At 38.3% G+C, this 17,547-nt stretch overlaps 2 protein-coding genes across 3 annotated transcripts; one reads left to right on the plus strand and one right to left on the minus strand.

Annotated features, from left to right (window-relative positions):
- Nucleotides 1–3,696: 3,696 nt before the first annotated feature.
- On the minus strand, nt 3,697–8,067 carry LOC111602705 (AP-1 complex subunit sigma-2). 2 transcript variants are annotated; one of them, XM_023319942.2, is made up of 5 exons: nt 7,932–8,067; nt 7,554–7,732; nt 7,387–7,495; nt 7,187–7,324; nt 3,697–4,146 (listed from the first exon to the last, which is right to left on the minus strand). In XM_023319942.2, the coding sequence occupies exons 1-5, from the start codon at nt 7,932–7,934 to the stop codon at nt 4,102–4,104; spliced, it is 474 nt and encodes a 157-aa protein (XP_023175710.1). In that variant the 5' UTR covers nt 7,935–8,067; the 3' UTR covers nt 3,697–4,101. The 2 variants fall into 2 exon arrangements, with proteins under 2 accessions (XP_023175710.1, XP_023175711.1); XM_023319943.2 differs by lacking the exon at nt 3,697–4,146 and adding an exon at nt 4,846–5,482.
- A 273-nt stretch (nt 8,068–8,340) lies between these two features.
- On the plus strand, nt 8,341–14,888 carry LOC111602782 (bifunctional glutamate/proline--tRNA ligase). The gene is made up of 6 exons (XM_023320053.2): nt 8,341–8,521; nt 8,718–9,620; nt 9,677–9,848; nt 9,916–10,987; nt 11,791–13,623; nt 13,693–14,888. Exons 1-6 carry the CDS (start codon nt 8,479–8,481, stop codon nt 14,785–14,787), a joined length of 5,118 nt encoding a protein of 1,705 aa, XP_023175821.2. The 5' UTR covers nt 8,341–8,478; the 3' UTR covers nt 14,788–14,888.
- Nucleotides 14,889–17,547: the final 2,659 nt, after the last annotated feature.

The raw sequence follows: 17,547 nt of genomic DNA on the forward strand, positions 1-17,547 counted from the left end.
ACAATCGTAGATCATTGTAGTTTTGTATTGTTTTGTTTGCCTTTATTTATTTTTTTCTTTTCTTTTTTAGGTGTATATTTATAAATATTTTGTTTCGAGTTTTGGTGGAGTGTTTGTTGTTATATTTCTTTGTTACTTATTTACAATTAACTGTTACTGTTGCTTCAAGCTCTGCATTTAAGAAAAAAAAACAGATTACACTCAATTCACTTGGTTGAACGTTAATTATTTTAATTGTCGAGATTTTTTTTTATTTATTTGATTCGTTGGTCGCGATTCTTATTTCTTGCGCCGTTAGATTCAACGTTCACAACAGCAGCGAAAATGTTGGAATGGTCTTTAGATTCCGAAGGCCCGCAGTTGGAGCATGTTTTTCCTCCTTGGTGCTGCCTCCTTTTCACTACGTGGGCGCCGCACCCCCAAACGACAGGCAATAAAAGTTTCGAGATAACATAATATGCATGAGCGGGAGTTTTCGGCTACCCACCACAGACAGAGAGCGAGAACGAGCGTGCGCGAGAGCGCGTCTATGGTGTGTGCTTGTATGCGTGTGTGTGGTGAGTTTCTTATGAGCAGCAATACCCGTTATTTGAGCGAATATTTTCCATCACATTCATCGCACATATAGAAAGCAGTAGACATCATATAATAATAAAAGTGGCAAAAATATGATATCAACAGCGTGTCAAGAGAGAGCAAGCACGAACGATAGCGAGTGCAAGCGAGTGGAAAAATGACATCGACCAAGAGAGAGAGAGAGAGAGCGGCGGAGTTAAGCTTCCGATTGAAATTGCATTGAAAGTTTTAGATTCAGGAATTGAATGAAAATGCATTTGCCTTTCATGTGAGTTGCTCTAGCAGATGCCCCGATAAGTATGCACCATTGCAATGTGGAATGTACAGCGCGGACGACAGTCATAATCCACAGCAGCAATAATGATGATGATGACGGCACAGTGGCAGTAACGTCTGTTTGGTTGTATATATGCACATATATATTTATATATATATACATATCTATATATATATATATATTTGTGTGTGTGTGAATGCTTCAACGAAACCCACGCACAACACACACAAAGCTCCATTCACTCAAGGACAATCGCCAAGCTTGACCATTAACTCATACAAGTTCTAATAATAGACGGCACACTTGAAATTTCCAGCTTTATAACAATATGAAAACGACCAGCCAGAGCCACAGTCTTTATAAATATATCAAATCTATTAGACATATACTAACATGCACACACATATAGGTATGTACATAAGTATAATTATATGAGCCAAGCATGGCACAATGGCCTGTCGCCACCGCCGACGTGGGAGGTTCATGTTCATGTCCTGGTCACCAAGTAGCATGCGCAGTCGGCAATTCACCACACGAAAGCCGAGGCGAAACTGTGTGCGAAAAGTGCCCAAGTTTAAGGATAAATCACTACGAACAGCGCCACAAAAGGGAACAATGAACAGTGGAACACAATGGAATTTTGCAACAAATGTTGCTATAGCTACTGGCATTAGTGAGTGGGGTTAATGCCGCATAAATTTCATGTGTGCGAAATGTTATAGAAATTAACTAAAAGTTTATTATTGACGTTGAGGCAGTTCACACACACATAGGTACACACACATATGAGTGTTTATGGGGCTGTGTGTGTGTGTGTATAGCTACGCATGTACATATATACATGTATGTGTATATGCATGCACATATGTGTAGACCAAGCAGCAACCGTAACACTTTTCACCCACTGGCCGTGCTTGTAGCGCCCATTGCCCATTGCCAGCCGCCTTCCACTCCCACTTCCAATCTCACTCTCTTTTTCTTTCTCGCTCTCTCTCTCTCTCTCTCTCTCTCTCTCTCTGTCGCGAACGTTGCGCGCTTCGCTCTTTTCGAGCCGCATGAACAAATCGCAATAGATAGAGAATTTTTTTCTTTCTGCCACGGCTGCTCCTGTTCTGCGGCTGCCAACATCGTTCATTCCTTGCCACACACCCACACAAGCAGTTAGGCGAACACACATACACACACACACACACACGAATACACACCCACACATCCACACATTAAATGGCAAAGTCCTTGACTGCGTGGCTTTTATTGTACATATTTTAGAATTGTCGAAACTTCGAAACAAAGCAAACTTTTCATAATTGCATTTAGGAAAGTTTCAATTGTATTAGCTGCAGCAAATGTTCAACGAGCACTGATGAACTTTGCACATATGACAACGTAATTTTAACGCAAACACACAGACACAGACACATACGGACACGCACACACACATACACACACAAGCAGACCATCGCGCAGATACAAATTTTATGTACCATATATTTCTGCTGGACAACGCTGACGACGGCAATTTGCAAAATTGAAACTGCTGCTGCTGGTGCTGCCAGTGCGAATTTGCACAATAATTTTCGATTTTCATTTTCATTTTCGTTTACACGTCTCTGCTGCGGGAGCAAAGAATTTTCACTGCTGCTGCGACTGCGACTGCGGTTAACAAATTATTCTTCATTTTACTTGCGCCCTTTTAACAGGCTTTTGGAATTTTTCGCACTTGATTTTCAATTTCGGTTACGTTTACGATTCGCGTTTTATTTGGTTTATTGTTTGCACTGCGATTGTTTGGCTTTTTATTGAATGGAAAATTTTCACAATTTGAATGTGCAAGTTTTCAAGTTTTTCTTCTTTTCTTGTACATTTTTTCCCACTTTGTTGTGTGGTATGTGAAAATGAAAATTCTTCTCTGTGTGTGGCAGTGCCCCCGTAACGTACAAAGAGCACACACCTAGTGGGTTGTGTGTGCTTGTGCTTCGCTGAAGACGATGGTGCGCTCTGACTGGGGCCGAAAATTGTTCAACGCTCGCCAGCTCCGCTACTCGGCTGCTGCCCGCAAATTCGGCGTGTTGAAATTTTTGGCGGCCGCAGCGGAAAGTCCCACCAACAACACTGGGAAAATAGCGGGAGCGCGTTGCCCAATTCGCTCAAATTTCTATCAAATGTGCTCGCTCTCCCGCTCACTATCTCTTTGTATTCATTTCATACTCCCTCTCAGTCAGTCAGGCACTCGCTCTTCCCGTGATGTTTTTGTACTTTTTCTTTTTATCTTTTTTGGCAAACGGTGATGAAAATTTGAACCGGTAATCGATAAAATCTATCGACTCGCTCCTTTTAACAATAGAGAGCAACAACAAAGAAGTTTCATCGAATTGAAGTTTATAAGGCTATAATAGCAATTCGGGTTTTGAATTATCGAAATATAATGCATAAAGTAGGTAACATTCGAAAAACCTCCAAACCTTAAAAACTATTTCAATACGTCTGTTAAGATACGAATTGAATTTTAAACTTCGATTAAGTCAGCTGTTTCGTCATATACGATTTAAGTAGAGACTGCAACAGTCTCTAGCGGAGACAAACATCATTTGGACTTGCATTGATTGCTCGATATTGTCAAGTGTGACCATCAACGAAAATAAAAAACCGTTTTCTAAATGGCTATTTTATATTAGCATTTATTTATTAATATTGTGTAACAAATGGTTGTCAGCAGTTTAAGATGATGCATGTAGTTAATTTATTTTGTGCGTAATTATGAAATGTACAAGTTAATAAATATTCATGTAGATAAATATATATATATATATTTATTTATTTAACTTTTATTTATTTTTGAGCACGCAGGTCTTTTATTTGCAAATAAGTTTAATAGCTCCATTTATAGATATAAATATATCCATGCTTGTCTATCGACTATCCCAACCCTTGAGGCTGGTAGAAGGGAGCTATTTTATTCATTTCTTTTTTTGTATATCTGTTAGTTATTTATTTGAATAAGGACAAATTAAATTTGCCAAGCGTTTTTAACTGACTACGGGTACATTTTAATAAATATATATATATATATAAATGTGTAACAGCGGTTTATGTGTAAAAAAAATGTTGTAGCTGTTAACTTGTGTAATCATTTAAAAATTAATATAAGAGAATAGAAGATATATACTTTTTCGGTTATGTGGAATAAAAATAAAACACGCATACATTAAGGCGACTTAAATGGTTAAAGGACTCGCATTTGTTGCTATTTAGCCAAGGCCATGATCGTCAAAGAAACTTTGTGGTGTTTCATCCTGTAAAATGGAAATGTGTTCTTCATTATGTATACTCGGTATTTCACTTTTTGTGAATTTCCAATAAAAAATTCAAATTAAAAGTGTTTAAAAATGCTACAAAAATATTGAATGTTCGTTTTGCAAAAAAAATAAATAAATAAATAAAAAACAACTGTATAACTAAGCTAAGGAACAACAATTTAGAGACAGGTTGAAACTTATCGATAGTTTTTGGGCAAAGCGGGATAGTGTAGAGAATGGTCTTTGGGAGAGAGTGGAAGAATAACGGTTAAAGTCAGCACAGTGAATCGAGCCACTATCAAACAATCAATATATTACTAAAAACATCAATCACGAAAAATGATAACCATAATAATAATAATAATAAAGACTTAAGATTTAAATACAACGTTCACCGTTCAAACCTTACCTCTAAGCATATTAAGTACATAATTTTTACATACAAATACATACATACAATTTTGACGTTTTTTTTTTTTTTTTTTTTGTAAAATATCTCGTCTTTTATTATTGAAATACAAAACACAGGAATTTGGCTAAAATGTACAACACACATATGTATATATAGATAGAGTTAAATATATTTTGTATATAAACTATTGTTTTTTTTAATATATTTATATATATATTATTTATTATTTACTATTTACTACTTAAGATTTTACATTTTATATTTTATTTCAGTTTCTGCATGATTTTTTCGAATTTAAAGCTTACTTTTTCTATATATTGCATTTGTTTTCCCTAGTTTCAACGGTTATTGCCCATTTAGGAGTAGAAAGTAAATAAAACAACACAATATTTCTTTCTTATTGATGGTCTCGGAATGATACTTTTTCAATTAAACGCTTATGAGAAGTTAAGTAAATGTTGCATGAACTTTATTCAAGACTACGTATGAGAGGACGACACCGCGCCATATGCTTGTGTTAGACGCACCGCCGCACCGACTGCTGGATGCGCTACAATAGTTTTTGTGTTTTAGCCTCTCTATGTGAAAATACTAATTGCACTTTTTTGTTTTTGCTTTCGAAATCAAAATTATGTAGAGTTTAACTTTAATGCGCACCCATAAGATTTTTCTTTTGTTTTTATTAACATACACAGTGAATTTGAAAGTGTGTATATGTGTGTGTGTTGTGCACTAATATTGCTGCAGCTAAGTTCTTATGTGTGTATGCGTGTGTAAGTATTCGTGTGTGTGTAGAAGTGTGTGTGTTCTATATAGGCGTGCGTGCTTGTTTGCGTATGTGTTATATCAACTACATTCTAAGTATTTGGCTTTCTTTTAGAGTAGTCCAATGTCTCTTAAAGTGCCCTCAACAGCTTCGTCCTGGAGTACAGAGAATAAGAACAATAAGAACAAGAAGAGTAGATACAATAGATAAAAAGTTGTGTCTGCATATGTATGCGTTTGTGTTATTTTAATTTAGTTTTGCTTCATGTATTGCAATGTTGTTAAAAGAAGAAAACGGCACAGCTCAGTTGTAACAGTGTGTGTGGGTGTGTCTGTGTTTGTGTGTGCGTGTGCGTGAACAGTTATTTGAACATGTACACAGTATGTATGTGAGTATATGTGTGTGTGAAAAAAACGGCACAGCTCAGTTGTAACAGTGTGTGGGTGAGATTATTTGTACACAGTATGTATGTGTACATGTACACAGCATGTAGGCGTATGTATTGAAAGCGCACGGGGCGTGTCGAGCAGGGCGGGACAGTTGACAAGCTACACATTGCAGCGAACAAAATCCTAGATGTTAGTGCAGCCGACCAAAGGTGGAAAAAGCGTAGCAATATTTACAGCCTTGACTTTGTTGATCAAAGGACTTTCGCGTTAATCCTTAACAAAAAAATATGGAATCCTGACCGAATAATTTTCCTCTACATATCAGTAGACCTACCAACTAATAATTATTAGATGTTTGGTATATTTTACTTTTTATGGTTTGTATATATATATTTTTTCTTTTTACAGTGTTTTTTTTTTGTTTTGGTCAACTCTGATTAGTTTAAATACTCATTGAAGTCCTGTAACATCGATATATGCAGTGGCGGGTAGGGTAAGCGTTAATAATAGTAATACAAGAGAGAGGGTATTATGGTTACACATTTAGATATGCAGTTAAATAAGTTGCTTTTTAGGTATATGTAAGTGTAGAACAGTTAGTTAGTTGTAATTGATTAAGTTCCATTGGGTAATGTAATTACAAGACTACAAAGATCATGCAAAACAAATAACTTAATACCTTCTCGATAATGTTTAGTTTTAGGAAACAATACACAAATTTGATTACCACAAATTGTACTACATTTTAATGGCCATATATATGTATACTCTAAATGGACGGAACTACATTGACTGTTTACAATTATGGCAAGCTCGGAATATTTTGATTAAAACGCATTAAATTCATTCTCACAATTAGTTGCGTAGGCTTCTCTTATATTTGATATTGTTTTTTTTTTCTTTTGTTTATCTTGTTGGCAAGTTTTTGTTGTCGAAACATTACAAAATTGAGAAGCGCATGAGACATGCAATGACAAGTTAAGGCAAATAAAAAAAAAAAAACTGCAATATGTGTATCTGTTTACAAATCATTTAAACTTAAGCTTAAGAACAGTTTCACTGAATATAAATATATATAAATTGCATAAATAAATGTCTATTGCAGTGAGTAAAAGAACTCTTCTTGCTGTTTGTTTTGGTGTTCAATATCAATAAATTCAATATATATATATATAGTTAGAGAGTTTCGATTAGTTTCGTTTGCACAAATTAGAGAAAAAGTATAGAAAGTCAAAATAATAATTAAGTAGTAGAATTTGAAACGTATATGTACCGAGTGATATGCATGAAATGACATTATTATAATTGTATGATATAACAAAACATTAACGAGATAAAAATAATAAAAAATTTTTAAGCCAGCAAAATTGATAGAACAATCAAAGGATCTGCGGCATATTTATAAATAGATACACTTATGTACACAAACAATGCTAGGCATTAGAGTTCATATATCTCGGGTGTACTGACCTCTTGTAGCAGATCCTGTGAGGCAATCGCTTTAAGGACATTCTTCTTCGATGTCTCCTGAATTTCACCACCAATCAACAATTCATCCAATATGAAATATGCTTTCTCAAAATTGAATATTATATCCAATTCGCAAACCTGTAACATATGCACATATTTATTGGCACAAGTGGTGTGGGAAATAATTATAAATAGCTTACACTGCCAAAATACTTATCCAATAGCTCGACATAGCGATGGATTATCTCCAAAGTAAGCAACTCGTTGTCGTTCTGCTCGATGGCACAGCAGAAATATAAGCTAGCATAGCTGCAATAGGGTTTTATGTTTAGCATATATGTATATATGTATAAATCTATGTATATACCGTTTGTACACAATTTTGCAGTCTTTCCATTCGAGAAAGGAACACATCTTGGGCTTGCGGGCTAATATTGTTGTGACCAGCTCACGTGTTATCTTCTTTTTGGTCTTGTCTGGATAAGCCATATACCATTTTTGCAATCGCAGCTTGCCTTGACGACTGAATAGCAGCATAAAAAGCATCTGAAACAAAATCATACCCAAAATTTAAATCAGCGGCATATAAATAAAGGCCGAGACTTCATTGCAGGCGGCCATATGCACTTTCTGACACGAAAAGGTGACTCAGGTGTGTTGCGGTGGCCAGCGCAGCAGGTTTGCTTTTGAATCAAACTTTTTACATTTGTTAAAGCCAAAATGGCATTGAATTTGTTTTTCTTACCATTTCAAGCGTTTCAACTAAGGGCTTTTACTATTTTTGCGGTTCAAATACCACAGAAATATTAACAAAACTTTAATTTTTCACTCAGTACATAAAGAAAATTTGCTTCTTCAACAGATTTTGACAGTTACTGCGGCAACACACAATCAGCTGTTTGTGAATGGTAAAAATATTTCCTATCGATTAAAAATAAGTATAAATCGATTAGTCATATGCCGCTATACTTTTGGTTAACATTTTTGGCTTACAATTATATTAAATTACTTTTTTGCCACAATTTACTTAAGTTTTTCTAGCAAAGGATCAAACCAAATGCCTTAGGTTTGCATAAATCTGTTAGTTCTATGGTTATGATAATAAGTATAGGGAATGTCACTGGAACTATGCGTGGTTCATTTTATTGCACGTTCAAATCTAGTTCGATCACTTAGTTGCTCTTTCACCTAAATAAAAGCGAAGTGGTGGCAGCTCGCCGTGCACTTGTATATAAATTGGCCAATTTCATAAGTTCAGATCAGTTTGCAAAACAGATTTCTATATAGGCAGAATGTCTATTAAATTGAAAGCAAACGTTAACAGTCCACCCATTAGTAAGTAGAGTCAATTATTAATTAACGTAATAAACACATTTGTTGTCAATATTGTGAGGTTATGTTTAAATGTGCTGCGGCCTGCATTATCATATACATATGTGTATTTGTATTACATTGGGGAACCAAAAATATATACGGCTATTGCATCAGTTTTGTTCGATGAATTTATTAACAGTTTCTTCCATACATTAAGGTGGTTTGGCTACGGCGCATTTAATCAACGCATCAGTACCAGTGGAAATTGTTTGGAGCAAGGAAACCTCGCTGCAGTTTCCCGACAATCGCATCCTGGTTTGCCATTCAAATAATGATGTGTTGCGGGCGCTGGCACGTGCTGCACCGGATTATAAGCTTTATGGTGAAACTGCCATTGAACGCACACAAATCGATCACTGGCTCTCTTTTTCGCTGACGTGTGAGGATGATATCTCTTGGGCCATGTCCTTCCTGGACAAGTCCATTGCCCCTGTCACGTATCTGGTCGCTAATAAGTTGACCATTGCCGATTTTGCCCTGTTCAATGAAATGCACTCTCGTTACGAATTTCTCTCAGCCAAGGGTATTCCACAGCACGTGCAGCGTTGGTATGATCTAATTAATGCACAGCCGCTAATCCAGAAGGTGCTGCAATCCTTGCCGGAGGAGGCGCGTGTCAAGCGCAGCGTCAAAGAGCCCGTGGCAAAAAGCGGCGAGCGCAAACAGGAAGGCAAATTTGTGGAGCTGCCTGGCGCTGAGATGGGCAAGGTTGTGGTGCGCTTCCCTCCCGAGGCGTCTGGATATTTGCACATTGGACACGCTAAAGCGGCGCTGCTTAACCAGTACTATGCGCTGGCTTTCCAGGGCAAGCTAATCATGCGCTTCGACGACACTAATCCTGCAAAAGAGACTGTAGAATTCGAAAATGTCATACTCGGAGATCTGGAACTACTACAGATCAAGCCGGATGTCTTTACGCACACCTCCAACTATTTTGATCTCATGCTTGATTACTGTGTTCAAATGTTGAAGGAAGGCACGGCCTATGTGGACGACACGCCGCCCGAGCAAATGAAACTGGAACGTGAACAACGCATTGAGTCGCCGAATCGTTCGAACTGTAAGGGTATTTTATTGGTAACATGTTCAACTTTATAATGCAAAACTCTTCTTTAGCTACTGAAAAGAATCTTTCCATGTGGCAGCAGATGGTGCAGGGCACTGAGGCTGGCCAGAAGTGTTGCGTACGTGCCAAGATAGACATGTCCTCGCCCAATGGATGCATGCGTGATCCGACAATATATCGGTGTAAGAACGAACCACATCCGCGCACAGGCACCAAATACAAGTAAGTTAGCTCATACATAAGGGATATTTAAGTCAAGACTTGAAAATTGTTGTGCTAATCATATTAGGGTCTATCCTACCTACGACTTTGCCTGTCCCATTGTGGATGCTATTGAGAATGTGACACACACGCTTCGGACTATGGAGTACCACGATCGTGATGATCAGTTCTATTGGTTTATTGATGCACTCAAACTGCGCAAGCCTTACATTTGGGAGTACAGTCGGCTAAATATGACGAATACGGTGCTTTCGAAACGCAAACTTACTTGGTTTGTGGAATCGGGACTGGTCGATGGCTGGGATGATCCACGTTTTCCCACGGTGCGCGGTGTTATCCGACGCGGCATGACAGTAGAGGGCCTCAGGGAGTTTATCATTGCTCAAGGCAGCAGCAAATCTGTAGTCTTCATGAATTGGGACAAGATCTGGTCATTTAATAAGAAGGTTATTGATCCAATTTCACCCCGTTACACAGCGCTTGATTATGAAAAACGAATCATTGTGAATGTGGCAGGTGCTAAGCTAGAAAAGGTTCAAGTTCCTGTGCATCCCAAAGATGAAAATCTGGGCACAAAAACGGTCACATTGGGTCCACGCATATACATTGATTATGTAGATGCTGAAGCTCTCAAGGAGGGCGAGAATGCCACGTTCATCAACTGGGGCAATATGCTGATCAAGAAAATCCACAGAGATACCAGTGGCTCAATCACCTCCGTGGATGCCGCGCTCAATTTGGACAATAAGGACTTTAAGAAGACGCTGAAACTAACCTGGCTTGCAGTAGAAGACGATGCCGCTGCATATCCACCCACGTTTTGTGTGTACTTTGATAATATTATTAGCAAAGCTGTCCTGGCTAGGGGTGAAGACTTCAAGCAATACATTGGCCACAAGACGCGTGAAGAGGTCCAGATGCTTGGCGATCCGGAGCTCAAGAATTGCAAGAAGGGCGACATCATTCAGCTTCAGCGTCGCGGTTTCTTCAAGGTGGACAACGCCTATGCCCCACCCAGTGCGTACACAAATGCCCCTTCACCCATCATACTATTCTTCATTCCCGATGGACATACAAAAGATATGCCGTCGTCTGGTCTGAAGATTAATGCAGCTCCAACGCCGGTAGCTAAAACAGATGTAAGTACACTTTACACTTTTGTGATCGTTTACCAATTAAGAGCATGAGTGAACCGAAAATGTAGCTAATATAATATATATATATATATATATATATATATATATATATATATATATATATATATATATATATATATATATATATATATATATATATATATATATATATATATATATGTACATATATGTACATATATATGGGGGTCCATTAACAATAACATACAGTTCTATAGAGATCGAAGACAAATTTAAAATATTTGCCTTGGGGAAACCAAAAGAAAAGACAGCCGTCTTACTTGCACACCCTAATCTTTTAGTTCTCAAATCTGTTGTTGCTAACTCCCACCTCTATATGTTGTATGGTAAGTATGAGACATGTAAACAGAATGAACAGAAACTGGTTCATTACTATTTAAATATTTTGAGTAATTTTTGCAATTCAGCTTAATGAAAAAATATTTTGTAATATGAAGAGCTTTTAATTCGCAATTCCGGACTGCATTGTTAGTTTCTCACTGACTTTTTTGTAGCTATTATTTATCATCGTAATCACCGGTTCGTTTATGTTGCTCATCTCTAACGTAAAGTGACAAGGGCAAAACCAGTTCTTTGCAGACAGCGCTTGCGTTCGGTGTGTCTGTTCTTCTGATATATTTTGGTAAACGTGGAGGAAGAAGAAGAAAGCGTAATTGGTGTGTTTCGAAATTAAAACTTTACATTGCTGACACGTATTCAAAAAAGAAAAGAAAAATACTTTCTTTTGTACTATTTGCATATTATTTAACTAATTATTTTATTTACAGGCTACCAACAATAAAACTGCCAACGTTGCAACGGATAAATCGATCGATTTGGATAAACAAATTGTTCAGCAGGGCGATCTGGTACGCGATCTAAAGGCTAAAAAGGCACCAAAAGACCAAATTGACGTTGCAGTCAAACAGCTGCTAGCCCTAAAAGCCGACTACAAGGCATCCAGTGGCAAGGATTGGAAACCTGGCCAGGACACAGCAGCTGCAGCACCGACGAGTGCTGATCCACCTGCTGCTGCTGCCAACAGCGACGTAGCCTCCGTCAATGCGAGCATTGTGAAGCAGGGAGACTTAGTGCGCGACCTGAAAAGCAAGAAGGCAGCTAAGCCTGAGATTGACGCAGCTGTCAAGCAACTACTGGAGCTTAAAGCTCAATATAAAACGCTTGCTGGACAGGATTGGAAGCCAGGAACCGTGACTGCAGCAGCACCAGCAGCAGCTGTAGCTCCCGCTTCTTCAGACATTTCCACAGTGCTGTCTCAAATATCTGCTCAAGGTGAAAAAGTACGTGAACTAAAGGCAGCCAAGGCTGACAAGGCTAGCATCGACGCAGCCGTAAAGACACTGCTTAGCTTAAAAGCGGACTATAAACAGCTAAGCGGCAGCGATTGGAAACCAGGCACTACAGCACCTGCAACCATCAAAGTTAAGCAGGAAAAATCACCAGAACCTGCAGCTGCCAGTACCGTAGCCACATTGCTGAACAAGATCACACAACAGGGCGATAAGATCAGGCAGCTAAAGTCTGCTAAATCGGAAAAATCCCTGGTTGATGACGAAGTTAAACTGCTATTGGCTCTAAAGACGGACTACAAGGGCCTTACTGGACAGGAGTGGAAACCAGGCACCGTAGCGTCTGTAGTTGCCCAAATAGCTACCGTTGATCTGACTGTTGAGGATTCTAGCAGTGGCGAGGATATTCCTAATATCTTGTCCAACATTAAAGATCAGGGCGATAAAATACGTGAACTGAAGTCGGCAAAGGCAGCCAAGGGAACAATCGATCCAGAGGTGCAAAAGTTGCTTGCTCTGAAAGCCGAGTACAAAAAGCTCAGTGGCAAAGATTGGACACCAGACGCTAAGGTTGAGACTAAAGCGGAGATGAGTGTTTCGGAAAAAGATCAGTTGACGTTGGACATCAATGCCCAGGGCGAAAAGGTGCGTGCTGCCAAGAGCAGCAATGCTGCCAAAGAGATTGTTGACGCAGAGGTCAGTAAGCTGCTGGCATTGAAAGCTAAATACAAGGAGGTCACCGGCATAGATTTTCCCGTTGCTGGTCGCAGTGGTAGCAGTGGTGCTGTCAAGAAGGCACCTAAAGAGCCACAGCAAAAGGCGGCTAAGCCGGCGAAGAAAGTACCAGCACCTGCACTTAAACCGGATGCTTCAAGCGGTGTAAAGAAGCAAACTCGATTGGGTCTGGAAGCTACGAAAGAAGATAACCTACCGGACTGGTATTCGCAGGTGATTACCAAAGGTGAACTGATCGAATACTATGATGTTTCCGGCTGCTATATACTGCGTCCGTGGTCCTTTGCGGTTTGGAAGTCCATTAAAACCTGGTTTGATGCGGAAATCACGCGCAAGGGCGTTAAGGAGTGCTACTTCCCAATCTTTGTATCAAAAGCAGTGCTCGAACGTGAGAAGGATCATATTGCGGACTTTGCTCCGGAAGTGGCCTGGGTAACCAAGTCGGGTGATTCGGACTTGGCCGAACCAATTGCGGTGCGTCCTACCTCCGAAACGGCCATGTACCCCGCCTACGCTAAGTGGATTCAATCCTATAGGGATTTGCCTATTCGTCTCAATCAGTGGAATAATGTTGTGGTAAATAGTTTGGAAGACAGAATCGAATACGCAATTCCTAATCACTTTGCTTTCCGTTTGTTGTAATAGCGTTGGGAGTTTAAGCATCCTCAGCCGTTCCTGCGCACTCGTGAGTTCCTCTGGCAGGAGGGTCATACGGCATTTGCCACTAAAGACGAGGCCGATAAGGAAGTGCTAGAAATTTTAGATCTCTACGCGCAAATCTATACTGATCTTCTGGCCATACCCGTGGTGAAGGGACGCAAGACCGAGAAGGAGAAGTTCGCTGGTGGTGACTATACAACTACAGTGGAGGCATTCATTTCGGCTTCGGGCCGTGCCATACAGGGTGCGACTAGTCATCATTTAGGTCAAAACTTTTCGAAAATGTTTGAGATTGTCTTCGAGGATCCGGAAACACAGCAGAAAACATACGTTCATCAGAACTCATGGGGCATCACCACGCGCACTATTGGCGTCATGATTATGGTGCATGCAGATAATCAAGGTTTGGTGCTGCCACCGCATGTGGCATGTGTGCAGGCTATTGTTGTTCCCTGCGGTATTACGGTTAGCACCAAGGATGAGGAGCGTGCCGAGCTTCTGGACGCCTGCAAACAATTGGAACGCCGTCTTATCGGCGCTGGTGTGCGCTGTGAAGGCGACTACCGGGACAATTACTCGCCCGGCTGGAAGTTCAACCACTGGGAGCTCAAAGGTGTGCCAATACGCATTGAGTTGGGTCCCAAGGATATGCAGGCGAAGCAAATTGTCGCCGTGCGTCGTGATACCGGTGAGAAACTAACTATTGCCATGACCGACGTGGAAAAGAAGATTCCTGCCCTCCTGGAAACGATTCACGAAAGCATGCTCGGCAAGGCGCAAATCGATCTAGAGTCGCATACAAAGATCGTCAAGTCTTGGGCCGACTTCTGCAGCCAACTCGAGAAGAAGAACTTGCTCCTTGCTGCCTTTTGCGGCGACATACCCTGCGAGGACAAAATCAAAGCGGACAGCGCACGCGGTGAAGAGAGCGAGGCCGAGCCCGGTGCCCCGTCCATGGGCGCCAAATCTCTGTGCATACCATTCGAACAGCCGTCGCAGATCACCGACAGTGACAAGTGCATCAATCCCAGCTGCAAAAACAAGCCCAAGTTCTACACATTGTTTGGACGCAGCTACTAGAAGATTACAACGTCGAATGCCACTTTTTACTCAATAACACGACCACACTTTACTGCAAAAGTTGTTCAAACCTTAATTTAATTTCGTAAATAATAATTCAGCAAGAAATTGTCTAATTTAATTTATTGGAAAACTTTTGTTTGGTTAAAAAAATCCTATTCAAATAAAAAACTTGTCTAACAGTGTTTCTTTATCGTATAACATCGAAAAATGTCGTCCAAATTACATTAATGTATTTTAGGATCTGTATCGAGGATTTTTTTCCATAAGGAAATAATGCAATTGAAAAACTGGCTCAGAAATGGTTTCCACTCAAAGCTTGGCTTTTGTCCAGCTGATACGTCAGCTGACAGTATCAATTAGAGTTGAGCGCGTGTCGTATTTTCCTTCGTGACACGAACGCTGAGCACGCACAATTTATGTTTGACGCGTTGAGCGTTAATCGAGGCTTATGGAAAAAAAAATGCTAAAAAGGTTATAAAGTAAATGAATAAATATTTTGATAAACGATACAATATGTAATTTTTCAAATTAAAAAAAAAGGTATTTATATATTTATATTTATATATATTTAATTTGAATTATTTATTGTGTTTATTGGATATGAAGATGTGATACATCTGCAATTTGCCGATTTGAGCTGAAAGAATCTGGAATATAATAGGAATGGATATATATTTTTCGGTTAATCTTAAGAAGGAGGAGGTTCCTGAACTGTGGAAGATAATACAAATTAATAGAAATCAACTGTTACATAATTTTCAAAATTCAAAATTTGTAGCTGTTAAATTATGGCTGATATAGTCAGACCCTAGCGCTTATGCAGCCAAAACCAATATACTCTTTTTATTTCTTGAATAAGAATAAAAATAAAGGTAAATAATAGAGCATATATATTTGCTTTACGGACCCGTCTTTCGAACCGAACAAACGTGTTTTTCTCGTGTGTTACTTATTGATATTCAGTTAAACTGATCAGCTGGTATTAAGCTGATTGATAGCTTGCTTAAATTGTAATCATTATTTTTAGACTTCTTCATTTCAGTCTTCAGTTGTGGGATCCAAGAACATAAAAGGTCCTCAGCAAATGATCTATCGTTGCCAGTTTTCCTTTAGCCTTCTACAACTCCCATTTGCAGTTCATCCCAAGTAACTTTAACAAACGCAGTTAATATTATTATGCGCCATCTCAGCTACTATTTTTTAAGCTTTATTCTGATGATTATTGATGGATTTTTTAGACGTAGTGTCGGGTCCGGCTATTGTGGTCAAGAAAACATTTGAATGGTCTCAAAATTTCTTTTTATTCAACCCAATTTCCTTTAGGTACGTCGACTTCTATAATATATACGAATCTATATGAGGTGTTGTAATAGTTGTTCGATCACTATATCACTTGTTAGCTGTAAACTATCCGCTCAGGCATTAGCTCGGCCTTCGATTAAGATAGTTTTGTGTTCACATTTAATGCTTAAGTGCAACATAATTATGTAGTCATCACACTACTGCATCTTTGCTAAAAAGATAATAATTTTAAAAATAAATATAGTGCTTAGTTTTCCGTATTTATCCATGTCCAGACAACTATTTTGTAATACTTAGTCACAGCTGCATTCGATGTTGCCGACTTGTTGCTTTCGAGTTAACTGGTTTCACGCTGAGGCTTAAGCATTTGTTTATATCATTCAATGAGGGTGTGTAATAAACACTCAATGAATTTTTTATAAGTTTATTAATTGTTGAATTCCAATTTCAATTGCAACTATTAATGTTAGTAATTGTCGAAATAATAATAGCAATAATATTATTAATTTGAGTATTAGCTTAGAATTACCAATAATACCTAACAATAAAATTAAATTAAATATTCATAAGTAAAGCTATAAAATTAGTAACTGTTTACAGTATCTTTTTTAAGATCAATCAGTCTCGAATCGTAAATATTTGTAATGAAATTTTATTAAATCGATGGATGAATGATCTCTTTGTAAATATTATGGCGCCAAGAAATCTAGATATATTTAACTTAGTATATAATATATATTTGATGTGTAAATATGTATACATATATATACATATATATATATATATATATATATATATATATATATATATATATATATATATATATATATATATATATATATATATATATATATATATGTATGTCTAGGAGTCTAAATTTAAGCCGATATTTATTTTGTTAAACATCAAAATTCAGAGGCTAAATGGTTTTGTGAAAATGTAAACGAGGCGTGTCAGATCTCATATAGTGTATATATTCGTGATCCTCACGATTAGCTTAGTGTATCTAGCCATGCCCTGTCCGTCCGAGCATGTGAACGCAGCGATCTCGTATAAAAGCTAAAGACTGAAATTTTAATTATGTATATTCTTTTGTATAGCATAAGCACTAAGAGTTTGTCTTTATATTTGATAACCCAGTTACTTATGGATAAAGTTCGAAGTAGGATTCCTGCAAGGATTTTGTATATTTTGGTTTTTCAAATACTAGAAACTACTCACATATAAATGTTATTATTACGTTCTTAAAACTTGATTAAAAAAGACATCTGGAAAAGTTATTCAGCAATTAAATTAAGTCCAGGCGAAGCTGCTGCGTAAACTGCGCAGTAAGCAGAGCGAGGATCTATGCGTGCGTACGCAATGTTCAGGGTATTTGCTAGTCGAGAAGTCCCGACTATTGTTAGTTGTTAAACTGTGCGTGCTTTAATTTAGTATGTTGTTTTATATATAAAT

The sequence above is a fragment of the Drosophila hydei genome, unplaced genomic scaffold (assembly GCF_003285905.1).
Source record: "Drosophila hydei strain 15085-1641.00,03,60 unplaced genomic scaffold, DhydRS2 tig00000063-arrow-pilon, whole genome shotgun sequence".
Taxonomy (NCBI): Eukaryota; Metazoa; Arthropoda; class Insecta; order Diptera; family Drosophilidae; genus Drosophila; species Drosophila hydei.